The sequence below is a fragment of the Mauremys mutica genome, chromosome 19 (genome assembly GCF_020497125.1).
Source record: "Mauremys mutica isolate MM-2020 ecotype Southern chromosome 19, ASM2049712v1, whole genome shotgun sequence".
NCBI lineage: Eukaryota > Metazoa > Chordata > Testudines > Geoemydidae > Mauremys > Mauremys mutica.
In genome coordinates this window covers 5379522-5404658 of record NC_059090.1, presented here as the reverse complement: position 1 = coordinate 5404658, position 25137 = coordinate 5379522, and the positions used below count along the sequence as shown (strand labels likewise).

Genomic DNA, 25137 nt, shown 5'->3' with positions numbered 1-25137 from the left:
CACCAGGCGTGGCTCGGGCCTGAGAGACTGACACCTCTGTGAGATGCAGAATCATGGGCCTCATAGAAAAGTCACTGGCATCCTCTCTAGGGAGACCCGTGAGATATTCAGGAGGAGCGTCCGGTGGAATCAGCTCTCCGTGTCCTAGGGACACTACTGTTCCCGGAGGGATTGGTCCTCATGGGCCGTTCCATCCATCCTGCATTGTGCCTTGATCCTGACGATGCTGTTCATGGATCAGGGGTTCAGAGCAAATAGACCAGCCCCAAGACTGACCATTGGTCCCAGGCCTGGAGAGAACAAGGAGCTTGTGCCCAGCAAGGCGTGGGCAGTGTCCATTTGAAGCCCCTTTTCAAGCTCTGCGACCAGCGGCTCGGCTACTCCAACCCTGGAGCGACAATAGTCCTGAGCCCCTTGGGGAGGGGGAGAGGCTGGTTTGTAGAGCGTGTACGCCTGCCCGCCCATGACCCTCCCCTGCCTCCTTCACCCACAGCAAGTCCATCTCTCACTCCTGGCAAACAACACCCAGGAGAGAGTCAGGGCCGGACAGACCAGCGCAGCCCTGCTCCAGTTTGCCACCTCCCTGCCTGGATTTGATGTGAGTAACTGCGCTGCTGGGGCCATGGTCTGGTGCATTGTGGGGTAACAAAACGGGCACCTGGTCTGTTTCAAAGGCTCCATTCTTTGTCTTGTCTGTGTTACTGTCAGTGAGCGGCAGGGAATACACCGGTTAGTTTTTAAGTACATTTCCCCGCCAGGGCTAACCTGCCAGTCTAGGGTTTCTGATGTCGAGGACAAGGCCAGGCCTAGCATCACTCTTGCTTTGCGTTTCAGGCAGAAAGGCGGGAAACTTCTCTCTGTTTCCTCTGACTCTGTTGAAGGCTTTTGAATATCTGGTCAGTGTGGTCTTCACAAGTTGCTATCAGTGGCCATGGTCGGAGAGTGGTAGATTTGTCATTCAATATCCAGGGTGTACAATCTTAATATCCGTTAAGGATCCTCTGCTTGTTCCAAAGTACTGGGTTTCCTGCCGCCTGAGTTGAGGTGGGTTGTCTCCACTCAGGTCTGAAGTTTCTCGGGTTGGCAGCCTGAGTCCATATTTGCTGGGACTCTTGATTAGGGGCATACAGGTGAGATCTAAAAGATCTTATTGAAAAGTTGGAGTCTTTTGATCTGTCCCAGTTTACTTTATGCATTGAATGAGATTCCCCATCTGTAGCAGCTGTATGAGGTGGGTGGACCTAACAAGGTCTTACTTGATGTTAATTTAGAGCAGTATTTCTCAATGGGTGGGTCCAGTCCCCCAGGAAGAGTCACCAAAAGGCAATCAGGAGGGTCAGTGAGAAGGCCATTTGAAAACTGTGTTTACAACCTAAAGGCAAAGAAAATTTCCCTCTCCCTGCACATTACTTCACCCTTAAAGATCAAGTATTCCTCGGTCCACCACTCCAGGAGAGCCCGCACAAAAATTCAATTCTATTGTCTTATACTGCTATCACAAAGATATCATTTTACAGTAAAAATGTTGCCGGGGGAGAGAGAGTTGTAAAACCACTTTGTAGAAGAGGAGGTTCGGACCACCTGAAGAGGGTGAGAAACACAGAGTTGGGTTGGGCTTTCCTGCTTTTCCTCTGTAAAATGAAGCCTTCCGCCTCTTTTACTGAGTAGTTTGGTCTACATTCAAAACTTGAACTAGCATAGCAATGTCAGTCGGGGATGTGGGAAAAACCCACACAACCAGGACATTAGGCCCTGCCGACAAAACCCCCAGTGAGATGCAGCTATACCAAGAGAAGAGTGCTTGGGTTGACGTAGCTAATGTCCTTTGGGGGAAGGGGGTAGTTACAGCACCAGCTCCTGAGCTCCTGTCAGTTTATGGCCACATCTAGGCAAGAGGGCTATGCCCGACCATAACTGTGCATGGCACAGGCGCGGTAGCTAGGTGGTCAAGAAAACCCCCAGGGGAGGGGAGGGCCCTTCATCCCTCTGCTCTTATCAAGACTGCACTGGGATGGGGCCAGGCTGGGCAGCAGCATCCCTCCAGGTGTTGTGGTGACCCCACCAGCTGTTGCCATGGGGACCGCATCACAAAGCGTCTCTGGGTGAAATCACACTGGGGGCAGGTTGGGTGGTGTGGCCATGGGCGGAGCCCCAGTATAAATAAGGGGCGTGTCCCCAGCTCTGTGCCTGTTGGCTCGGTGGTGTGGAGGGAGCAGCAGGATCTTGGGTTTCTTGAGACCCAAGGGCTACAGAGGGAGCAGGGTTAGTGAGTACAGCTCAGAGAGACCTCCTGTGGGTAAGAGCCTGAGTCAGGGGATTCTGGAAGGGGCTATGTGACTTAGTGGCAGTTTGCTGACAAAGGCAGGGGTTTCGGACTGGGGGGTGCAGGTTTGGGAGACATTCCATGACAGAGCACACAGGCAGGCCGGTAGGATGGACAATGGCCCATTGGGTTTGAGCAGTGTCTGTAGAGCAGAAAAAAAGATCTGACCCAAATCCAGAACCAACTCCTCAAATCTTTGGGTGTTTGAAATCTGAACCTGGATCAGATTTCACAATTACCCTTCTTTTTATAATGGACTGAACTTGATCCTCAGATCCAAACAGCCCCTGAACTTGGGCTGTGGGTATGGAAATCTGGATCCAGATTTGAATTCTGTGGCTGGAGTCCATCTCTATTAGACAAGGGGCTTGGGTCCGGGAGAGGAGGTGGGGCTGCTGTATCCTTTTTTCCTTATATTTTTCTCCATCAGGATATCTTGTTCTGAACAAAACACTTTTGCCCATTGAGCCTATGGGATTTTCTCTTTTTTAAATGTTTTGACCCATAATTAATAAGTATAATTATTAAATGATTTAAAAAAACCAGAACAATATGTAAATAAGCCCCAGGACAGACCCCTAGATACAAACTCACTTGGGATGGCAGGAGAATGATTCACTAAGGGCCCAACTGTGAAAAACTTTACTCACCTTGGGGTGCACTCCAGAGCTGGGTAGTCCTGCTGAAGTCGCTGGGCTTACTCGAGTGAGTAAATGGTCATCATTAGTGGATGGGTGCAATTGCATGTTTGAATCTAAGAATGATTTGCGATTGTCAAATAACAGGCAAATTGAATGACTTAATGAAAGATTAGTGCAGCACTATACAGACTGCAGAAAGAAGATATACTCTGCCACCCCGGGTAGGTGGCAAAGAGAAGGTAGTTTGGGCCTTCCCTCTGTACCTAGTGGAATACTGACAGTGTTCATTCACAAATTAGCTATCCAACCTACTTTCCTTTTCTAGAGTGTGAGATAAAAATACTTCTTGTTGGAGGGAAAAGTACCTCCCTATGATTAATTTTACCATGTGTTCTGTTTTTCTGATTACTCATGGAATTTATTTTATGTTCCTTCAGTTTACCTGATTGATGAGCAAAAAGGAATCTCTAAACCAAGTCACTAATAACAGCTGTGACAACCGAGAGTTCTTAATGAGTTAAAAACATCTTTCATTGGTCATTAGCTCATCCATTACAGAATCCACCTGCAATAAGAATGACCTCTTGTCAATCACAGAACATAACTGGATCATTAGCACCTTTTATCAGCTTCCCACTCTTGTTTATTATAACATCCTTCTGTAGACCACCTTTCATTCATTTTGAGGGGTCCCTTCCCTGGGTGTCTGGGCTATATTAGTAAGGTCAGGGTAAAAGATTTGCACACATTCCATCTGTGACCAGGGGTCCAGTGGGGGCCAGCTGAGGTTACCCAGTTAGGGTGAACTGCAAAGAATGGGCAGATAATCCCCAAAGCTAGTGGATATTTTCAATACTTGGATTTACCAAGACAGCAATAAACCAGCTTCTTTATTACCTCACTGATTGTCCAGAATACCAGCAAACACAGTCCCCTTAAAGTAACCCAGCCTCAGGCCTCCATCCAGGTACCCAAGTCAGATATGATGAAAATCTTATTTCATTATATAAAAGAAAGGATCAGACACATTTCCTCCTAGGTTAATGAATATTCCAGATCTTATCCAAATACACGCTACAGCCAGTTCTTGTTAACTAAACTAAAATTTATTGAAAAGAGAGTGTGGTTAAAAGATCAATACATACAGACATGAGTTCAGTTCTTGAGGTTCAGGTACATAGCAGCGATGGTGAGTTTTGTAGTTGCGAAGAGTTCTTTTAGAAATAGTTCATAGGTTATTGTCCAATATCATTGCAGGGTGTTCCACTTTAGGACTGGGATCTCAGTCCTCCTGGCTTAAGCTTCCCCTCAAGCAGATCTGAGATAAACAGGATCAGTATTCAAGGATCTTTTATACAGTTTCAGGTCGTCTTTGACAAGTTGGAGTCCCTCGGGGAATAACAGGCCCCCATTTCCTGGGCATCGCTGTTAATTATTCACACAGATTAACACAAGGCCATTTATCCATCAGGCAGTCATATGTAAATGCACAAAAACACAAACGTTCTCTCCCCACGTCTTTAAAGCTTGGCTTTGTGGTCGTTAGCCTGCAAGTTGTTTAAACCTTTCTGGCCATAAGTTATATTTTGTATAAGATTTGTTGCAATCATATAACAGTGGTAGCAATAATGTTTTGCATGATTATATTTTAATTAGACAAGGTCACACTATCATTTTTCCTTCACCCATTAGATTAAATTGAAGGACAAAGAAGATTTTAGTTTCAGTGCGTATAGGGCAATAAATATAGAGGTGCACAAAAAAAAGGCTTTTGATTAGTATATAAAAGAATTATGAGAGTTTAACATACAAAACTCACACAAATTACATACATAAATACATATATTAACATATATAAATGAGGATATTTGCTAAGGTATGGCTGGAAGGGTGAATTGGATGGGATGGATGGGTTGATTGGATGGATGGGGTGATTGGATAGGTTAGATCAGAAAGATGGCTGGGTAGGGATGGAAGTGATTCCTAGGCTTGGTGTACAGCCAGTATCCCCTCCCATGTTCACAGCAGGGTCAGGGCAGGTCTCCAAGGAGAGACAGGAGCTGTTGCTTGCCTGTTTCTTCTCAGTGCTGAGAAGAACAAGGAGTAATGGTCTCAAGTTGCAGAGGGGGAGGTTTAGGTTGGACATTAGGAAAAACTTTTTCACTAGTAGGGTGGTGAAGCACTGGAATGGGTTCCCTAGGGAGGTGGTGGAATCTCCTTCCTTAGAGGTCTTTAAGGTCAGAGCTTGACAAAGCCCTGGCTGGGATGATTTAGTTGGGGTTGGTCCTGCTTTGAGCAGGGGGTTGGACTAGATACCTCCTGAGGTCCCTTCCAACCCTGAGATTCTATGATTCTATGATCCATGTGGGTGACTCAGTGGGAAGCAGCAGGGGAAGTCTAGTCTTGCCCTGATGCCCTGTCAGTGTGCCTCAGCCCCACCCTGGATGGACCCTCTAGGGGCAAGAGGGGTGTTCTGCCTCTGTGCTGACTTGAGGGGAGTCAATCTGTGTCCGTTGTGATCATGGTTCTTGTGTGATGAGCTCTTGCCCACTCCAGACTGGACTGAGCCCATAATGCATTTGGGGGTGTCTGGATCTGGGGTTTTGGTTTGATCCATTACAGAGAAAAGGGAGAACCATGAAACTTGGAGCCAGATCCCAGTTTGGATCCCAAACGTCTCCAGCATTCAGGTGCTCGGGTCAGGGGCACTGGCTCAAGCCCATCTGTAATTATTCCCCCTTGTGATACGCAGAGAAACTCTCTGAACTCACCACTTGCCAGTGCTACTGACCAAGTATCTATTTGTACCGAGTGTGGAGTGGAGGAGGAGGAATGGCTGATGCAGTGGGACAGCCCGTGGAGGTAAGAGGAACCACTCCAAGAAGTGACATCAGGAGGGATTGGGGCAGGAGGCAGGGTCTCTCCTGCTTTGCTCCCCAGCTGGTTTAGGGATACCCTCTGGATCCCATCTCAGAGGCAGGGCCCTGCGTGTGCCAGGAATTGGGGCCCCTACTTTGCAATCGTTGCCCCGAGTCTTGACTTTTGCTTGGCTAGAAACTTGGTTTCTAGCACTTATGGGTGCAAAGGAATCTTGGAACCATCTGTCCTCTCTTGCCCTTGCCGAGGGCATCGTGGTGCACTGCAGGCCCTGGTCCCCAACCCCACGGAGTGGCCTCTGCCCAGCCCAGGGACACCCAAGCGACCAGGGCAGGGGAATTTCCAACTGCCCAAAGCAGTGGTATCTGGCCCTGGGTGTCCGTTGGGATGAGGAGTGAGGGAGGAATCGGGTCAGACTCACCCCTGGGCTTTAGCTGTTTGGGGGGAACCAAACCCATTCCGAGTGCAGGGTCAGTTGGATTGAGGTTCCATTTCACCCAGAGCTGGGGGTGTCTGAGGGCAGGTCACTGTCCAGGCCTATCTCTAGCTGAGAGCCTGAGTGATGCTGAGCTGAGATCTCGCTCAGGTCCTGCCCGTTAGTTACCAGGGGAATGCTGGCCCCTTCCCAGCCCCAGGCAGCTCCGGGGGGTAATAACCAGCTGCTTGCTCTGCAGGTGTGCCGCATCAGATCTCCAACCTCCTGCGGCTGGCAGATGTGGGAGGCCACAAGGACATCGTGGCAGGCATCATGCAGGCAGCCAGGGTCCAGCCAGCTGCTGTGGCCTTCCGCCTAGTCCAGATCCTCCAGCAGGATGAGGTAAGGCAGCTCCTTTAGTCACACACCGGCCTGTCTGTCTCCAGGTGGCCGGCCAGCTGACCTACAGCAAAGGATAATGCCCCCAAGCACTGTGTGTCTCGCCAGGACACTTCCTGTTCTGCCTTGTGTTGTTGTGAGCAGTTAAACAGTGCTTGTCCTCCCCAGAGGTGGCCACACTTCTGTGGCGGGTGAAGTGACCCCTACAGAGGAGGACCAAACGCTGCTCCCTGCCCTGCTGCCAGCCGTGCCGTTGGAGCCAGTGGGCTGCTGGTGTCAGAAGAGTCGGGATTGTCCCTGTGTTTGTAAATCACTTCGAGTCTCCCCCATGGAAGGAGCTTTAGAAACAAAAGGCCACATGCCTGACTAACCTAATTGCCTTCTATGACGAGATAACCGGCTCTGTGGATGAGGGGAAAGCAGTGGATGTGCTATTTCTGGATTTTAGCAAAGCTTTTGATACAGTCTCCCACAGTATTCTTGCCAGCAAGTTAAAGAAGTCTGGGCTGGATGAATGGACGGTAAGGTGGATAGAAAACTGGCTAGATGGTCGGGCTCAACAGGTAGTGATCAATGGTTCCATGTCTAGATGGCAGCCGGTATCAAGTGGAGTGCCCCAAGGGTCGGTGCTGGGGCCGGTTTTGTTCAATATCTTCATTAACGATCTGGAGGATGGTGTGGACTGCACCCTTAGCAAGTTTTGCAGATGACACTAAACTGGGAGGAGTGGTTGATACGCTGGAGGGTAGGGATAGGATACAGAGGGACCTAGACAAATTAGAGGATTGGGCCAAAAGAAATATGATGAGGTTCAACAAGGACAAGTGCAGAGTCCTGCACTTAGGACGGAAGAATCCCATGCACTGCTACAGACTAGGGACCGAATGGCTGGGTAGCAGTTCTGCAGAAAAGGACCTAGGGGTTACGGTGGACGAAAAGCTGAATATGAGTCAACAGTGTGCCCTTGTTGCCAAGAAGGCTAATGGCATTTTGGGTTGTATAAGTAGGGGCATTTCCAGCAGATCAAGGGATGTGATCATCCCCCTCTACTCAGCACTGGTGAGGCCTCATTTGGAGTACTGTGTCCAGTTTTGGGCCCCACACTACAAGAAGGATGTGGATAAATTGGAGAGAGTCCAGCGGAGGGCAACAAAAATGATTAGGGGGCTGGAGCACATGACTTATGAGGAGAGGCTGAGGGAACTGGGATTGTTTAGTCTGCAGAAGAGAAGAATGAGGGGGATTTGATAGCTGCTTTCAACTACCTGAAAGGGGGTTCCAAAGAGGATGGATCTAGACTGTTCTCAGTGGTAGAAGATGACAGAACAAAGAGTAATGGTCTCAAGTTGCAGAGGGGGAGGTTTAGGTTGGATATTAGGAAAAACTTTTTCACTAGTAGGGTGGTGAAAGCACTGGAATGGGTTCCCTAGGGAGGTGGTGGAATCTCCTTCCTTAGAGGTTTTTAAGGTCAGGCTTGACAAAGCCCTGGCTGGGATGATTTAGTTGGGTTTGGTCCTGCTTTGAGCAGGGGGTTGGACTAGATGACCTCCTGAGGTCCCTTCCAACCCTGAGATTCTATGATTCTATGATTCTATGATCCTGCTCCGGGTTCCAGCCACTCAAATCTGGAGTGACTCCATGCACTCCAGTGGGGCTACTCCGGATTCACACCAGCGGCACAGGCAGCAGGCAGTGGCCAAAGGGGTTGATTTGAATGTGGGTGCATTATCCCCCGAGCTCCTCATGGCCCAGAGCCAGGTGTTGGGCAGTCAGGGCCCGACCCTGATCCCCGTAATTCAGGGGGAGTCCGCAGGGAGTCCCCAGAGGTCCCTGGAGTAAGTGGGAGCTGAATCCAGCCCAGCTTCACACATGCCACCATTTCCTGGCCTGACTGGAGCCCTGCGGGCGTCCCTGGGAGCTGGCTCCGTGTCCCAAGCCACAGGCCACTTTTCCTATTTACTATATGTCTGTATAGTTTATTATGCGATTGCTTGCAAGTGTTGGCTTTGCTGTGAGATCTAAGGTGCAACTGACCTGGGGTAAGTGGCTGGTTCTTTGGGACTCAGAGTAACTGAACATTGCTGTGATCCTTGGTGTGAGGGGCCCTCTATCACACAGCGGGAGGCAAAGCAGACTGGAGTACCTGGGGGACCGTCTGGGACTCTGTTCCTGAGGAGTTGGCACTCGCAATCACTTAGGGGTTTGTGCCCTGGTTGGTTACAACCTGCCCTGGTGTTGGGACTTGTGCTCTTATGCCACCATTGGAAGTGTCCCAGGGACCCCTATTCACACCTAATGAATCATCAGCATAGTAACAATATACTGAGGCGCAGTGACCCCAGGCTCTTCTGGGGCACATTCCCTCGGGTCGGTGTGAATTCCCCTCTTGCCACGGCAAACCTCACACTGCAGATTCAGCCAGACAAAATGACTCTGAGAACCGTCCTGGAGTTTCCAAGGTCATCGGATGTGCTACCAAAATAGAGGTGGAAATATAACACTGCCCGTCAGCTCCCCAGCCACAGACTCAGCGTGCTTTCCAACGGGTGTGTCATAAACAGATAGTTAAGGGTTAATGTCTCTTTTCCCTGTAAAGGGTTAAGAAGCTCAGTAAACCTGGCTGACACCTGTTCCCCAGCTTGAGGGTTCCTGTGCCCTGGGGTGGGATGTGTCGGGAGGAGAAATTGCCTCAGCAGAGGGGAGGTGGGCAGGGGAGCAGGCAGGCTCGTTAATGAGAGGCTGCTTCGAAGCCAGACTCATGGCTGCTCCCCACTCAGTTCCAGGATGGAGCGAATCAGGCAGATGCTGAGGAGTAAGGCCGGGCAAGTGGCTCCAGAGCCAGCAGCAAACATCAGCCAGCCTGCCCAGGAGGAGAGCGGCCCCTCTGTCCCCGCAGGCGGGGAAGAGGCTCGTGGCCAGGGGAAAGAGAGGAGCTGCGTCGCCTGCTGGAGGGGGAGGAAGACAGCAGCTCCCCTAGCTGACCCTGAGGGCACCTTCTGGGCTGAAATGGAGGTGGCCCCGGGTTCAGCTGTGGAGGAGAGAGCCAGGGGAGGGCAGGAGTCGGGGACGGCAGCTCTGGGGCTTCCATCGCAGGAAGCCAAGATGCCAGGAGCTGCGCCCCAGGGCCCAGCAGGAGCCGTCTATCACCATGGCAACTGAGGGGCCCTGCGCCAGCCCTACCCTGGCCCCCGAGGAGCCTCCAGCCAGCCCCACCCTGGCCCCGGAGGAGTCTCCCGCCATTACCAGCCTGGCCACGGAGGAGCCTCCCGCTAGCCCCACCCTGGCCACGGAGGAGCCTCCCTCCAGCCCCACCCTGGCCCTGGAGGAGCCTCCCGCCATTACCACCCTGGCCACGGAGGAGCCTCCCGCCAGAACCACCCTGGCTACGGAGAAGCCTCCCGCCAGCCCCACCCTGGCCCCGGAGGAGCCTCCCGCCAGCCCAGAACAGGAGTTGAGCGACGGCGCGACAAACCCCAGCAGCTCCGCATACTCCTGCGGGGCCAGCAGCTCCTCCGTGGGGTCTGGCAGCCCAGAGTTTCTAGGCTCCCTCTTTGGAGGTGAGGGGAGACCCAGGGAAAAGGGAGGAGGACTGGGGCGGTGGGGGACTAGTAAACACCCTGTGCCCATCGGCTCGCCAAGGAGCCGGGACTGACCCACGTGAGCCCCACTGACACCAGTGGGGGTGGCACAGCCACGCCCCATGGCAGGGGATGCTGGGCGGAGTCGGGGAGCTCCAGCCTCCCCTGATCATGTTGGGGGGGGGGGGCTGACTGCCACGGGGCCCTGAGGCTGATGGTGCTGAGGGCGTCTCTAGGAGGAGCAGGGTGGGGCCCTCGCTGCCATGGGGCTCCTTACAGAGAAAGGGGAAACATGGAGCCTTCTCTGTCCACTGCATCCCCTCAGCAGCAGAAGGGATTGAATTTTCTCCTTCCCTCCCTGGTGCAGACACCCCCAGTGCCCAGGTGTCGTGGCCTGAGGAGGAGGAGGAGAAGGAAGAGGAAGAAGAGGAGGAGGAGGATTCGTCCCCCATCACGGTGATCCAGCAGCACCTCAAGGGCAGAGCTGAGGTACAAAAATCCCCCAGCTGCGCTGCCCCCCAGTCTGTCCTCCTCCTTGTTCCATCCCCACCCAGGCAGGGGGGCTTGTCCCAGAGAATCCCTCACCCGCAATGGGGGGACACAGCTCCTCTGTTATCTGGCACCCCAAAGTGGGGACATTTGTCCCACACAGGCCAAGGTTTCCGCTACTCGCAGACACTATCCCAGTTCCAACCCCATGTCTGTGCAGGGCGACACTGGTTTCGGGAAGGGGGCGGCTTTCCCTGTCCAGCCCCATGGAGGTCCTGAGCCCTGGAGCTGGTTTGGGTTGGGCGGGGAGGGCCCTATGTAACAGGCTCTCTCTCCCCCCACCCCACTCCTGGCTAGTGGCGGACAGGGCCAAACAGCTGCGCTTCCTCCAGGCTGTGCCGCGTCTCTGCTTCTCGGCACAGAAGCAGGGACGGGACACCCTGGATCCCCCGGTCTCCAAAGCGGCCCTCGTGGAGAGCACTGCGGTGAGTGGGTCCCCATGCCCGGCCCTGGGGCGAGGGAGCCAGACATGGGAGGAAGCGTCAGTGGGGCCGGAGCGGGATGCAGAAGACAGGGGGTCCTGGGGCGGAGGGCTGGGGAGCAGGGAAGAGGAGAATTGTGACACTGATGGGGAGCTGGCCGTGGGGGAGGGGAGGGCGGAGTTGGGGGGGAAGAGGGGGAAGGAAGTTTGATGGACGGGAGGAATGGGGGGGCCCAGCTGGTTGGGGGTGGGGGTGACACTGGCTGTTTCTGCAGAGCACTTTGGGCTCCTCCCGGGGAAGTGCCAGTGCGTCTGCAGGGCCTGAGTCTCACATGCAGTTTTGTTTCCTTGGGGTCTCCCAGGAGCTGATTGAAAATCTCCCTGGTGCGTCAGAGCCGAGCTCCATCATGCCCAGCTCCATGGCCGCAGTTTGCAGCCTCAGGTACCAGGACCCTCCGGTCCAGCTGCCCTAACCCTGGTGCTGACCCAGAGCTGGGCCCAGAGCCGGGAGTCACAGCTCCTCCCCCGCCTAGGTTCCCCCCGGCTGCGACTGTTCCCATCCCCCAGCAGAGGAGGCGGGAGCGTCCCCTCTTTCCTGGCCGGGGGGTTGATTTCACTCCAGGAAAGTAGGGAGGGGATCACTGCGGGGGGCGGGGGGGCGGTGTCATGGCCATGGCAGTGCCAGCGCCACGCTGGTGCTGCAAAGTGTAACACGGGCTCCTCTCCAGCAAACTGAAGCCACCGCTTGCCCTGGAGCTAGAATCTCGCCTTCTGCGGGCTCTTCTGAACAGGATGTGCACGCTGGGCACTGGGCAGGACACCACAGGGAGAGGCTGGTTTGTAGAGCGTGTATGCCTGCCCGCTGACCCTCCCCTGCCTTCTTCTCCCACAGCACGTCCATCTCTCTCTCCTGGCAAACAACACCCAGGAGAGAGCCATGGCCGGTCAGACCAGCGCAGCCCTGCTCCAGTTTGCCACCTCCCTGCCTGGATTTGATGTGAGTAACCACGTGCTGGGGCCTGGTCTGGTGCATTGTGGGTAACAACGGGCACCTGGTCCGTCAAAGGCTCCATCTTGTCTTGTCTGTGTTACTGTCAGTGAGCGGGGGAAACACCGGTTAGTTAAGTCATTTCCCCGCAGGGCTAACCTGCCAGTCTAGGGTTCTGATCCGAGGACAGGCCAGACCTAGCATCACTCTTGCATTGCGTTTCAGGCAGCAAGGCGGGAACTTCTCTCTTTTTCCTCTGACTCTGTTGAAGGCTTTTGAATACTGGTCAGTGTGGTCACAAGTTGCTGTCAGTGGCCATGGTCGGAGAGTGGCAGTTTTGTCATTCAATATCCAGGGTACAATCTTAATATCCGTTAAGTCCTGCTCTCCAAACTACTGGGTTTCCTGCCCCTGAGTTGAGGTGGGTGTCTCCACTCAGGTCTGAAGTTTCTCGGGTTGGCAGCCTGAGTCCATATTGCTGGGACTCTTGATTAGGAGCATAAAGGTGAGATCTAAAAGATCTTATTGAAAAGTTGGAGTCTTTGATCTGTCCAGTTTACTTTATGAACTGAATGAGATTCCCCATCTGAGCAGCTCTGAGGTGGGTGGACCTAACAAGGTCTTACTTGATGTTAATTTAGAGCAGTATTTCTCAATGGGTGGGTCCAGTCCCCAGGAAGAGTCACAAAAGGCAATCAGGAGGGTCATGAGGAGGCCATTGAAAACTGTGTTACAACCTAAAGCAAAGAAAATTTCCCTCTCCCTGCACATACTCACCCTTCAAGATCAAGTATTCCTGGTCCACCACTCCAGACGCACAAAAATCAATTCTATTGCCTTATAACTGCTATCACAGATATCATTTTACAGTAAATGTTGCCGGGGGAGAGAGAGTTGTAAAACACTTTGTAGAAGGGGTCGGCCACCTGAAGAGGGTGAGAAACACTGAGTTGGGTTGGGCTTTCCTGCTTTTCCTCTGTAAAATGAAGCCTTCAGCCTCTTTACTGAGGTTTGGTCTACATTCAAAACTTGAACCAGCATAGCAATGTCAGTCGGGATGTGGGAAAACCCACACACTGGGACATAGCCCTGCCGACAAAACCCCCAGTGAGATGCAGCTATACCAAGAGAAGAGTGCTTTGGTTGACGTAGCTAATGTCCTTTGGGGAGGGGGTTTTCCTGCACCAGCTCCTGAGCTCCTGTCAGTTTATGCCACATCTAGGCTAGAGGGCTATGCCGACATAACTGTGATGGCACAGGCGTGGTAGCTGGTGGTAAGAAACCCCCAGGGGAGGGGAGGGCCCTTCATCCCTCTACTCTTATCAAGACTGCACTGGGGTGGGGCCAGGCTGGGCAGCAGCATCCGTCCAGGTGTTGTGGTGACCCCACCAGCTGTTGCCATGGGGACTGCATCACAAAGCGTCTCTGGGTGAAATCACACTGGGGGAGCTGGGAGCCCTCTCCAGAGGCCTGTATCCCACACGGGGCCTGGGGCTCAGCTCCCCCAGACCCACGGAGGGAAGGTTTCACCGCGGGCGTCCCCTGTAGCTGCCCTGGGAGAGTCACTCACCTCTGGACCCGCCCTCATCTGCTGGGAGGCCACAGCAATGAGGCTGCCGATAAGTCCTGCCTCCATCCCCTGCTCCAGCGGCACGGTCCTGAGGCCCTCGTATGCCGCCACCTTCTGCCTGACAGACACCTGGGGCGGAGAGCCGAGGGGCGGGAGGAGATCAGTGGAAAGTGGCCTGTGGCTTGGAACACAGAGCCAGCTCCCAGGGATGCCCGCAGGGCTTCAGTCAGGCCAGGAAATGGTGGCATGTGTGAAGCTGGGCTGGATTCAGCTCCCACTTACTCCAGGGACCTCTGGGGACTCCCTGCGGACTCCCCCTGAATTACGGGGTGACCCTCACTTAGGGTTGCCAGTTTGGTTGAATGTATTCCTGGAGGTTTCATCACATGATATAATCTTTAATGAAAGATTAAGCTTTGATTCCTGGAGATTTGGGCAATCCTGGAGGGTTGGCAATCCTACGTCACTGTCTGCCCGCTGGAGGCTGCGGCATGAACCCTGGGAAGGAGGGGCCGGAGAGTGCAGCATGAACCCCAGGGGGCAGAGTCTGCAGCATGAACCCCAGAGGGCAGGGGGCAGAGTCTGCAGCATAAACCCTGGCGCACAGGGGGCTAGGTGGGAGTAGACCCCTGCAGAGACTGAAGTTCCTGAGAGTGGTAGAGTTTGAGCTGCTCTGTAATGAACCATGTCTCAGCCCTGGACTGTGCTGCCCTTTGCCCCCCCCCCCCCCGCCAACAGGCCTGGAGTGCACGTGTGGGGCAATCAGCACTTACCTGAGGAGCTGGGAGAGGAGCACCTATCCACAAATCACGCACCAGCGCTTCTCTGCACACCTGCTCCCCACGTACCGGTACCTCCTCAGCGCCTGGCTGCCCAGCGAGGACACAGAGGTGAGGGGCTCGCACAGGCACTGTGGCCACGGGGCGCTCGCTCTGCATCTCCCCACAAGCCCTTTCGCCCCTGGCCCCTTTGTAAGGAGCAGACCCGGGTGGAAATCTCTCCTGTCTTGGGGTGGATAATGTCACCGGATGCTGGGGGCTGTGGAGGTGGAGGGCTAAGAGCCAGGATTCCTTGGCCAATGTCCTCCTGCAGCATAGAGGCCAAACTGGTCTCGCTGCATCTCAAGCTGGTCCCTACTGCTCTCGGTGCCTGAGCCAGTGCTGGAAGGAGAAGTACTGGATCCAGTGACTGAGCCGCAGGGGACCAAGCCAGCAGTCACCCCGTACCCATCTCTCGACAGGTCAAACTGGCTGTCCTCAAGGCCCTGGGGCCAGTGCTGAACATCCTGCTGCCCAGGAAGGATCTGCAAAACCAGATCTATGGGGACATCCCCCTGCTCCTGGCTCAGTATGGGAAGAACATTGAGGCCTTTTACATCACCAAGGTGAGGAGGTGGGGGGCGTTCCCTGCAGGCTCTAGCCCCCTGGGGCAGGGACTCTCTCTGGACTCCCAGTGGCTCAGTGAGGCAGGGTCTGGCCCCGGAGGCTCAGGGGTCTCCCCAATTGACTGCTGTTCTATAAGCTGTCACAAGGAATGGGCTGGTCCCGGTTCCTTTGGTGCTGTTCTGCAGTGGGAGCCAGCTGATCCCCAGAGTCCCACTGAACCTTTCCACCGTTCTGTCAGCCTGGGGCTGGGCTGGGGGGAGTCTGTGCAACCCTAGAATCTCACCAAGCTGGATTCCAAGTTTCTCCCTCGATCTCCGTGTAGCTCACCCAGGCTCAAACCCAGTAAAGAATCCAGTCACTAGGACCCCTACTACTGTCCCAGCTTCTTGGGTTCTTATTGGGTAAGCCTCAGGCCATGTGGTGAAACAATCCTTCGCTCCCAGCAGAGACTGCCTGCCTGCCACTGTCTCCGGCCAGGGCCCAGCACAAGCAGTGGCAATTCGTGCCACCACGAGATACTGCAGCAAAGGGGCTTTCCCAGTTTTAGAGGGACCCTTCTTTGCTATGCACATTGGTCCTGTCACAGCTCAGGGGCTGGATTTGATGCCTTCTTGAGGTCCCTTCCAACCTGAGATTTCCATGGTGATTTCTATGATTTCCTGTACCAATTATCTCCCATCTGCCTGCATTTTACCCAATAGAAAGTCTCTCTTCCCTTGACTAAGGTTTTTGCAACCCCAGAATGTCCAACCATTCTGAGACCGTAACATAACCTCAGCACCTCCTTTTTCAATTTATCTGGTACAAGCAGCTGATACCTGTACCCATCACCCACTGGTTTCCCCATGTCCCATACAATATTTCATCTTTAAACGCCATGCTTTCCCACGTAGACCAGAACGTTTTTACTGTGGTGTTGTGAGGGGACGCAACGTTCCAGGCTGGCTGGGTTTGCCTGTTGATTTGCCAGTCACCCGCTATCATGAGATCAGGATCCCACACGGGTCCAGCGGGGCCTAGTGCTGGTGTGTGGAGGGACACGCTGGTGCCTGTGCTGCTGCTGCCGGCCGGCTCACCCTGTATCTCACCACCACCTGTGACAGTGTCCCTCCTGGCCCTGCAGGGGAGGGTGGCTGTCCTACAGGCCATTGGCACGCTGGTCTCAGCAGGGTACCTGGATAAGGTGGAGGGATGGCCTCTCAATTACACTGCCCTGCAGCTTGGTGTGTCGGCCAACTCGCTGGTAAGGGGCAAGGTCAGCTCCCTACCCAGCAGACCTGGATTCCCCCCCTTCTCCCCTCCCACTAGTTGCTCTTCCTGCCACTCACCTCCGTGCCCATGGCATGTGAGTCACCCCTCCCCCCAGTGCCAAATTGGTGCAAATTGCACTTTGCCACTTACAGCTCCCTGGCTAATGGGTTCACCCCAGAGATGCCTGCAGGACCCTCCCCGCACTCCATGCTGAGTGTCACTCTCCCCCGCCCCACCTCCCAGGCATGGGAGCTGCTCCTCCACACAGAGTGACCCTGTGCTCATCTTTTCCAGGAGCGTCCAATGCGGAGCCTTCCCCTGGGGGGGCGGCTGGAAAAAACGGTCCAGAAAACCAGCCTGGCCACCTCAGAAATAATCATTGCCTCGGGCAGGGGGCTCAGCCAGGTGAGGGCTCCATTGGCTTAAGTGCAGTGACCCCTGATTTACAGCAGGCTGAGTGAGACCAGGACCAGGCCTGGAAAACCAGGGCGATTGATTTCAGTGGTCACTGCTGATTTACACCAGTGCAAGGGCAGAATCAGAGCCCGGGGGACATTCTGTTGATCTTACTGGAAGCAGAATTGGGCCTTGGCCCATAATTGAACAGTGATAGCATATGGGTGTTGCGGGGGAGGGAGCAGAGCTCTGAGGGGGTGATGGGGGAGGGGCAGAGCAGGGCTCTGACGGGAGGAGGGCAGAGCAGGGGTCAGAGGGGAGGGGAGAGCGGGGCTCTGACGTGGGGAGGGCAGAGTGGGGCTCATAGGGGGAGGGGCAGAGCAGGGCTCTGAGGGGGTGTGAGGGGGTGGGGCAGAGCCGGGCTTGGAGGGGGAGGGGCAGAGAAGGGCTCTGACGGGGGGAGGGCAGAGCAGGGCTCTGAGGGGGTGTGAGGGGGAGGGGCAGAGCGGGGTTCTGAGCGGGGGGAGGGCAGAGTGGGGCTCGGAGGGGGAGGGGCAGAGCAGGGCTCTGACGGGGGGAGGGCAGAGGGGGGCTCGGAGGGGGTGAAGGGGGAGGGCAGAGCGGGGCTCGGAGGGGGAGAGGGGGGAGGGCAGAGCTGAGCTCGGAGGGGGGAGGGGGAGGGGCAGAGCAGGGGTCAGAGGGGGGAGGGCAGAGCGGGGCTCTGAGGGGGTGTGAGGGGAAGGGGCAGAGCAGGTCTTGGAGGGGGAGGGGCAGAGCAGGGCTCTGACGGGGGGAGGGCAGAGCAGGGGTCAGAGGGGAGGGCGGAGCGGGGCTCTGAGCGGGGAGGGCAGAGCTGGGCTCTGAGGGGGGGAGGGCAGAGCCGGGGTCTGAGGGGAGGGCAGAGCGGGGCTCTGAGCGGGAGGGCAGAGCTGGGCTCTGATGGGGGGAGGGCAGAGCGGGGCTCCTAGGGGGAGCGGCAGAGCAGGGCTCTGAGGGGATGTGAGGGGGCGGGGCTCGGAGGGGGAGGGGCAGAGCGGGGCTCGTAGGGGGTGTGAGGGGGAGGGGCAGAGCGGGGCTCTGAGCGGGGCGGGCAGAGCGGGGCTCTGACGGGGGGAGGGCAGAGAGGGGCTCGGAGTGGGAGGGGCAGAGCAGGGCTGATGGGGGGAGGGCAGAGTGGGGCTCGGAGGGGGAGGGGCAGAGCAGGGCTGACGGGGTGAGGGCAGAGCGGGGCTCGGAGGGGGTGAAGGGGGAGGGCAGAGCGGGGCTCGGAGGGGGAGGGGCAGAGCGGGGCTCGGAGGGGGAGAGGGGAGAGGGTAGAGCTGGGCTCTGCAGAGGGGACGGTGCGGGGCTCTGAATGGGGTGACGAGTCAGTCCACCAGCAGGGACACAGGCTGAGACTGTGGGGACAGGATTCACCAGCCCTGGGCGCTCTCACCCTGGTCTCTGCAGGAGCTCTGGGAACGGCTCCTGGGCTGTGTTACCCGCACCCCTTACACTGATTCCATGACCCCCCTGTGCCGCTGCCTGAGGACCTGGCCACGAAGCGGCAGCAGCACAGACAAGCAGCCCCCAAGTGCAGGGAGCCTGGTCAGTGCAGCAATGCTCAGCCCCGGGGATCACAGCATGGGGGCCCTGGGGTACCAGCGGGGATCTGCTAGGGGAGGGCAGGCCCCAGGGAGCCCCTAGAGGAGCCTCTCCCACAGCACAGCGGGAGCTGTTCTCCATGGGATGTACCCGGGGAGCAGAGGCAGGGGCGGCATGGGGGTCATGAGGGGATCCCTGGGGCAGAAGGCCACATGTCTGCACCTCTGCATGTGCTCTGCAGCGCTGATGCTGGTCAGACGTGCCCACCGCTGCCTCCGGCACAGCTCTGCTAGTGGCTGCCCCGCTGCTCTGCCCCTGCCCAGGTTCCGGGCAATCCCCCTGTGTGGCGTGGGGGTCATGGAGCAGCCTGGGCAGTGGGGGAGATGCAAAGCCCTGTCCCACTGATGCAGCAGAGCCCCAAACCTGACTGCTCACAGCCTTTTTTCTGCTCTTTTCCCAGCGGCATCTGCGACTCCCCAGCAGCTGCTGGCCCGGCTCCTGGTGAGTGACTCACACCGAGGGAGGGCCCCACCGCTGGGGAGTAGCCCCTGTGAAGCTCAGGTCCTCATCGCCCTGGAGCAAGGGGCGGCCATGATGGGGTCCCTTATCCAGAACTGCCCATAGGGGGACTCCCTGACTCCACCTACGGGCCCTGTGTTCAGGAGGAAGATGCTTAGCTCATGTTTCTTGCACAGTCCCCATGCTGAACAGGGCCCGTTCTCTCCCCTCCCCAGTATGGAAGAGGCTCAGCTGGTGCAAATCACCTCCTTTTCCTTCTCAGGTGCTGTCAGCATCCCCCTTCGAGGGAGAAGGGTGCGGAGTGGCTGCGCTGCTCCTGCTGAACGCCCTGCGCCCTGAGATGTATGGGGACGAGGCTGAGCAGTGGTGGATGGAGATTCCAGCCATGGTCCAGTATCTTGATGGTAAGGGGTTTGGGTGGGAGCAGCTGGGATGGGGCAAAAGGCCTACCAGTGCCATCCTGTCCTATCTGCAGCAATGGAGCCAGGGAGAGCACAAGGCCTCTTGGATTGTCACACCTGCAGCCTGATGCTGCGTGGTTAGGTCCCCGGATGTCCCATGGGAGGGGTTGGGATGGATCTGTGGAGCGGAGTCAAGGATGCAGAGTGAGGAACGGAGCAGGGAGAATGAGGTGCGATTAGAGCTGAGCTGTGAGAGAGAGAGCTGCTGAGGGCACAGCCAGCACCCTGCAGCCAGACTGGCTAGAGTTGGCTCCTGGGAAACCCAGATGAGACACGTATTCCCTACGAGGCCGTGCCACATTGGAATAGGGTACCCCTGGCATGGGAGGAAGGGCAGGAACTCCAGTGCGGATGGGATCCCTATGTAGGGACCTGCACAGTGGGAAGGGCAGGAGCTTCAGTGTGGATGGGACCCTGGTGTAGGGTCCCCTGGGAAGGGCAGGATGCCAATGCAGATGGGACCCCAGTGTAGTCAAGGGGATCCAGAAGGGCCTCCCTGGGGCACTTGGTTAATGGCCAGCTCTGTACCACTCTCTCTAGGACATAGCACGTTCTCTCTGGACCAGACCACGTGGGAGCACAAGCTGTTGGAGGTAACATGAGGGCTTCTGTTCATTCTCCCAGTCCCAGAGTGGAGCAGCCCTGGGCTAGTTCCTCATGGAGGGACCTGGGTTAGAGAGTCAGAGTTTGGCTTGGTGTCCTGGGCCAGAATTTCCTGTTGCCCCCACTGTTGGGCTGTTAAGCAGCTGCCACGCTCCACCCCAGAGAGGGTTGCATTTCACTGAAAAGGGGGTTCCTGTGTGTGGCTGGAAAGAGCGTTGGGACGAGCAGTGCTATGGAAATGAAAGCGTTAGATCCTGGGCCAGGGCCGTCCCTGCTGGCAGTCAGGAGAGTTGCCCCAGCAGGTGATTTAGCACACTTCCTCTGCCAGTTCTAAAATGCTCAGCTCCTCGGTACTCAGCAGTGAGAGCCCCCTCCTCACTCAGCCCCCTTGCATTTCTCTGTGGGGGGAGCCCCTGCACTGGGAGTGGCAGCTGGAAGCCCCTGGGCTGGGCTCACTCAATGCTGGCCCCAGTGTCCTCCGTCTAGGACCGCAGGCCAGGAGGGCTCTGGGGAGCCTGGAAGTCAGGATCCCTCATGGGGATGAGAGCAGGGGAGGGGATTCTGCCCCTAAATGACCCCCTGTGATGGGTTTGGTCACAGAGATCCCCTTGGGACTGTCACCTGACGTGCTGAAATTACCTCTGAGCCCATTTTCCCTGCCAGCCTGGGACTCCAGAACCCTGCCTTGCTGAGCCAGACACGCTAACCTGCTGCAACACAGACCAGAGTCTGGTCCACGCCCCCAAAGCTGCAGACTTAACTGAAGACAGCTCAGCAGGTTGCCTATCTGCAGCACCCAGACACCCAGTTCCCAATGGGATCCAAACCCCAAATAAATCCGTTTTACTCTGTATAAAGCTTATGCAGGGTAAACTCATAAATTGTTTGCCCTCTATAACACTGATAGAGAGAAATGCACAGCTGTTTGCTCCCCCAGGTGTTAATCACTTCCTCTGGGTTTATTAATAAATAAAAGTGATTTTATTAAGTATGAAGAGTAGGATTTAAGTGGTTTCAAGTAATAACAGCCAGAACAAAATAAGTCACTAAGCAAAATAAAGCAAAAGTGCACAAGTCTAAGCTCAATACATTAAGAAACTGATTACAGGTAATATCGCACCTCAGAAATGGTCCAATAAGCTTATTTTACAGACTAGACTCCTTCCTAGTCTGGGCCCAATCCTTTCCCCGGTACAGCCCTTGTTAGTTCCCTCAGACATCTCAGGCGGTACGCAGGGGTTTTTTTCATGACTGGCAGCCCCCTTTGTCCTGCTCCACCCCCTTTTATAGCTTTGGCACAAGGCGGGAATCTTTGTCTCTCTGGGTCCCCACCCCTCCTTCTAAATGGAAAAGTACCAAATTTAAGATGGATTTCGTTATCCGGTGACATGGTTACGTGTCACTGTAAGGCCCCTAATCTCCATTCTTCCCGGGTTGGCCCACAGGTACACAGGAAGGTTTGCAGGTAAATAAACCATTTACAACCAGTTGTCCTAGTCAATAGGAGCCATCAAGATTCTAAACCACCATTAATGGCCCACACTTTGCATAATTACAAGAAGACCTCAGAGTTATACTTCATATTTCTAGCTTCAGATACAAGAATCATACATACATAGAAATTGGAGGAACATATTCCTTAGGTTATAACCTTTGTTATGATACCTTACAAGAGACCTTTTGCATAAAGCATATTTCAATTACATCATATTCACGTTCATAAGCATATTTCCATAAAACATATGTTGTGCAACGTCACACCCGCCTCCGGCTCCTTTCCACACAGTTCCTCCGAAAGACCTTGGGGAGGAGCAAAGAGGGCAGCTGGAGCCAGGATCTGAGCCAGGAGCTGGGCCGGTAGATGGGCAGCTATGCCAACGCCTCTGTGGAGAAGGTCAGTTCCCAGAGAAGGCCTCTCTGGTACTGGGGGCTCTGGGGAGGGGCAGGGGGCGCTGGGGCAGTCCCACACCAGTGAAACCAAGCCCTGCGGTTCCCCCTGTGCAGGTGGGGCCAGGCCCTGCCTGAAGCTAGGGACCCTGATCCTGGCCCAGGCTGGCCCAGACCGCCCTCCCCGAGGCTGGAGCTAACCCCTCCCTTGCACTCGCTTTCAGGCTTTCCTCTACAAGGCTCTGGGCACAGCCCTGGCCATGAGCAAAGATGTGGCTTCAGTGACAGAACAGCTCCGGAAGCTGCTGCGCATGGCCGACTATCTGAATGGTGCAGAGACGGAGGTGAGGGGCTCAGCCCGCCTGCACCCCAGGGCACCCAGGAGCTCTGGAGGGCCCTTCCCCCAGGCAGAGGCCTGTGGCCTTTGTGTGTGACTGGAGCTCTCGGGGGTGACTAAGGAGGGACTGGAGCACTGGGCCCAGGGACTGGGGAGACTGGTTGTGACTGGGAGTGTTGGGCCTGGAGACTGGTTGTGACTGGGAGCGTTGGGCCTGCAGCCTGGGGAGACTGGCTGTGGCTGGAAGTGCTGGGACCGGGGACTGGGGAGACTGGCTGTGGCTGGAAGTGCTGGGACCGGGGACTGGGGAGACTGGCTGTGACTGGAAGTGCTGGGACCGGGGGACTGGGGAGACTGGCTGTGGCTGGAAGTGCTGGGACCGGGGAGGCTCCAGGCTGTTCTGGAGTTGCTGATGGCCCTCGACTGACCCCGAGCTCTCTGCTCCCAGTGCCTTAGCTCCTGCCTGCAGCTCTGTGCCAGGGACCAGCTGGATGCCACCCTGAGAGCTCTGGGCGACTTTGAGGAGGAAATTGGCGGAGGGGGAGGATTCCTGGCATCTCAGGAAGGTACAGCACCCTGCTTGTCCCAGCCCCCGGCCCTGTCTGCATGGGGCTGTTGGCTTCATGGGTCCGGGCCAGCAAGGTACAGGTTGGCAGTGCAGAGGGGCTGGGCTGGGTTATCAGAGCCCAAAGCTGGCCCAGGCAGAACCATGGTTCTGATCCAAGTGGGCCCTGTCTGGATTAGGAGATGGAGCCGCTCTGTAGCCACATGGGGTGATCACCTGAGGGAACTGGTTAACTAGGCAGGGGTGAGGCTGAGGGATCACCCCCAGGGCATGTGGGAATCACAGGTCTGGGGGCTGGTTCTACCCGGGGGAGGGCATGGAGAACCAGAAGTTTGTTCTTGGAGGTGGGGGTTGGAGCTGGACAGGGTCAATGTTTATAGCATCTAGGGAACAATCTTCTCAGCCCGTGAGCCCCAAGGAAGTGCTTGCCGTGGGCGGTCAGGAGTTGGGGAGGGAAAGGCCTTTCCCCAGTGACATCCCTGCTCTTCTCTTCATTGCCCCAGGCCCTGACCCCACGGGACAGGGACAGAGTGAAGAGCGCCCTCCTGCTGTTCTACAGCAGTGCAGCAGCCCAGGCGCTCCCCCAGCAGCTGCTCCCTCAGCTGGCGGACAAGATCGTACCCAAAATCCTGCACCATTACAGCACCGGCTCCCAGGTATCTGCCTGCAGAAGTTAGTCCCAATCTCCCTGCCATCCCTTCTGCCCTGTGAGATTGGGCTCCCAGGGACTCACAGGATTGGGCCTCAGGCCATGGGGAGAGGGCACCATGGATTGAAGGGGTCACTGATGAGTCCAGGACAGCCGGGGCGGGGAGGAGAGAGATTTGACTCTAGTCAGCTAGGATGTAGGATGCTGGTTTTTAAGGCCCAGCTTGACAAAGCCCTGGCTGGGATGATTTAGTTGGGATAGGTCCTGTTTTGAGCACGGGGTTGGACTGGATGACCTCCTGATGTCTCTTCCAACCCTAATTTTCTATGATTCTAGGTTTCTGTGCTCTCCAGACAGAAATTGCGTCTAGGACACTATGGGGCTGCACGGCCCTGCACAGTGTCTCAGGCCCTGTTCTGCACAAGATGTCTATGGCGCTGGCCTGGTGGCCTCACTGCTCCCACGAGCCAAGTCAGTTATCACAGGGGGAACTGGAGCAGCATGCGGATTATGACTCTGTTGCGTTATGCTCTGATCCTGCCTGGCTTTAACCGGGCTTCCCCACTCCCTGTGTGTCATTGCCAGGAGAGGGGCAGTGTGCGCTCCGCTGCCATTTTACTGCTTGGCAACGTGGTGAGCAGCGTGAAGGACCCGGATAAACCCATCGTGCAGCAGGAAATGATCCACTGCTTGCTCCTGCTGCTGCTGGATCTTGAAGACCAGGATGAAAGTGTGACACTGGTAAGTGCCATGGTCATTATTTCCTTAAGAGCAAAGAACCAGAATCCCCTGGGGCCCCCACTCCATTAATGGCCAGAGCCCCTTGCCTAAGTAGAGTCTTCTCCTCCCTGCTTCACTCCATGCTGGAACCTAGTGCCTCATCCATTCTCACAGCACAATTTGGAAGAAAAGCCTTCTGGGAAAGAGTCCTGACTCTCTATTGCAAAGACAGGCCTCAGGCTTTTGGGCTGCTGCATCCAAAGAGTCACAACAAGAGGCAGCAAAAGATCTGTACTTGCCCTTCGGTTCAGGAAGCTGATATCTTCCCACAGCCTTCTGGAAAGTGGGTGCAGCTGCCCTGACTTCTTTCCTGGAGCTCCTGAGAGAATTTCTCCAGGTCCCAGCTTCCCAGCATTCACCGGACGTTGCCCTCTTTCGTTGGGCCAACTGGGATGTGGAGGGAAGTCTGATCTGGGGGCCCCTTTGGTCTGACTCTTTGGGATCCCAAAGCTGACTCACGCTCTCGTGCAGTCTCTTTGTGCAGAAGGACTAAACTGTGGAGATACTTTATGGCTCTTTCCAGGGCCATCCATAGAGGGGCGCAGGGCCTGGGACAACCCCTCCCTTCCACATGAGGCCTCACCCCTTCACCCAAGCCCCCGCCCCGTGTCTTTCCCACCCATGCTTCACCCATTTCCTACCCCCGTTCCACCCCAAACCCCATCCCCCTCCTCTGCTGAGCGATGCTGGGAGCCAGCGAGCATAGCAGGGCCTGGTCAGTATAACTGCTGCTGGGCCCCATGCCACCCAGGTCCAGTGTCCCCCTCAAGCATGGCGCACCTCAAGGTTCAGGGCAACAGGCAACCGCCCCGAACCGTCCAAAGGACAGGACAGCTCTGGCTCTCTCCAGACAATTCTCAGTTCCTTCTCCTGAGCACAGTCCTGTGTACAACAAATGACAGGAATCTCCACTAGCAGGAAAAGCAGGAGAACAAGGGACGGGGAAGGTTCCATGTCCC

At 55.8% G+C, this 25137-nt stretch overlaps 3 protein-coding genes across 12 annotated transcripts in view; all 3 read left to right on the top strand.

Moving 5' to 3' along the window:
• The window catches only part of LOC123353291 (protein FAM170A-like), a 22285-nt gene extending 12685 nt beyond the window's left edge, over nucleotides 1-9600 (top strand). Inside the window, exons 1-4 of one of the 4 annotated variants that reach the window (XR_006574448.1) lie at nucleotides 485-598; nucleotides 5717-5826; nucleotides 6516-6658; nucleotides 9433-9600. Coding sequence is in view for 1 of the 4 variants with exons in the window: in XM_044994297.1 (XP_044850232.1) it covers nucleotides 9433-9464 (32 nt within the window). In the remaining 3 variants the exon portion in view is untranslated. Of the gene's footprint in view, nucleotides 1-484; nucleotides 599-5716; nucleotides 5827-6515; nucleotides 6659-9432 lie in introns of those variants that run through there. The other 3 variants (XR_006574449.1, XR_006574450.1, XM_044994297.1) reach the window with 3 other exon arrangements.
• LOC123353287 (maestro heat-like repeat-containing protein family member 2A) overlaps nucleotides 1-23387 on the top strand; it is a 133393-nt gene extending 110006 nt beyond the window's left edge. For all 4 annotated transcript variants that reach the window (XM_044994288.1, XM_044994290.1, XM_044994289.1 and 1 more), the window contains exons 13-21: nucleotides 16692-16802; nucleotides 18243-18380; nucleotides 18838-18878; nucleotides 19159-19300; nucleotides 19898-19950; nucleotides 21747-21854; nucleotides 22072-22191; nucleotides 22633-22750; nucleotides 23253-23387. In XM_044994288.1, coding sequence (XP_044850223.1) covers nucleotides 16692-16802; nucleotides 18243-18380; nucleotides 18838-18878; nucleotides 19159-19219 — 351 coding nt within the window. In that variant the 3' untranslated portion in view covers nucleotides 19220-19300; nucleotides 19898-19950; nucleotides 21747-21854; ... (1 more) ...; nucleotides 22633-22750; nucleotides 23253-23387. The remainder of the gene's footprint in view (nucleotides 1-16691; nucleotides 16803-18242; nucleotides 18381-18837; nucleotides 18879-19158; nucleotides 19301-19897; nucleotides 19951-21746; nucleotides 21855-22071; nucleotides 22192-22632; nucleotides 22751-23252) is intronic.
• LOC123353290 (proline-rich receptor-like protein kinase PERK2) lies at nucleotides 9669-12119 on the top strand. Of its 4 annotated transcripts, XR_006574446.1 has the most exons (5): nucleotides 9669-10212; nucleotides 10601-10722; nucleotides 11080-11207; nucleotides 11566-11645; nucleotides 12096-12119. XR_006574446.1 is itself a non-coding variant. In XM_044994294.1 (4 exons), the coding sequence occupies exons 1-4, from the start codon at nucleotides 9804-9806 to the stop codon at nucleotides 11570-11572; spliced, it is 666 nt and encodes a 221-aa protein (XP_044850229.1). In that variant the 5' UTR covers nucleotides 9669-9803; the 3' UTR covers nucleotides 11573-11725. The 4 variants fall into 4 exon arrangements, 3 of the variants coding, with proteins under 3 accessions (XP_044850229.1, XP_044850230.1, XP_044850228.1); XM_044994294.1 differs by lacking the exon at nucleotides 12096-12119 and having other exon boundaries at nucleotides 11566-11725; XM_044994295.1 differs by lacking the exons at nucleotides 11080-11207; nucleotides 12096-12119 and having other exon boundaries at nucleotides 11566-11725.
• Nucleotides 23388-25137: the final 1750 nt, after the last annotated feature.

Coding starts and splice junctions, on each gene's coding strand:
- LOC123353290 (XM_044994293.1), top strand. CDS start 9,804: ATGGCAACTGAGGGGCCCTGCGCCAGCCCTACCCTGGCCCCCGAGGAG. Junction 10,213..10,600: donor TCTAGGCTCCCTCTTTGGAG/GTGAGGGGAGAC, acceptor TCCCTGGTGCAG/ACACCCCCAGTGCCCAGGTG.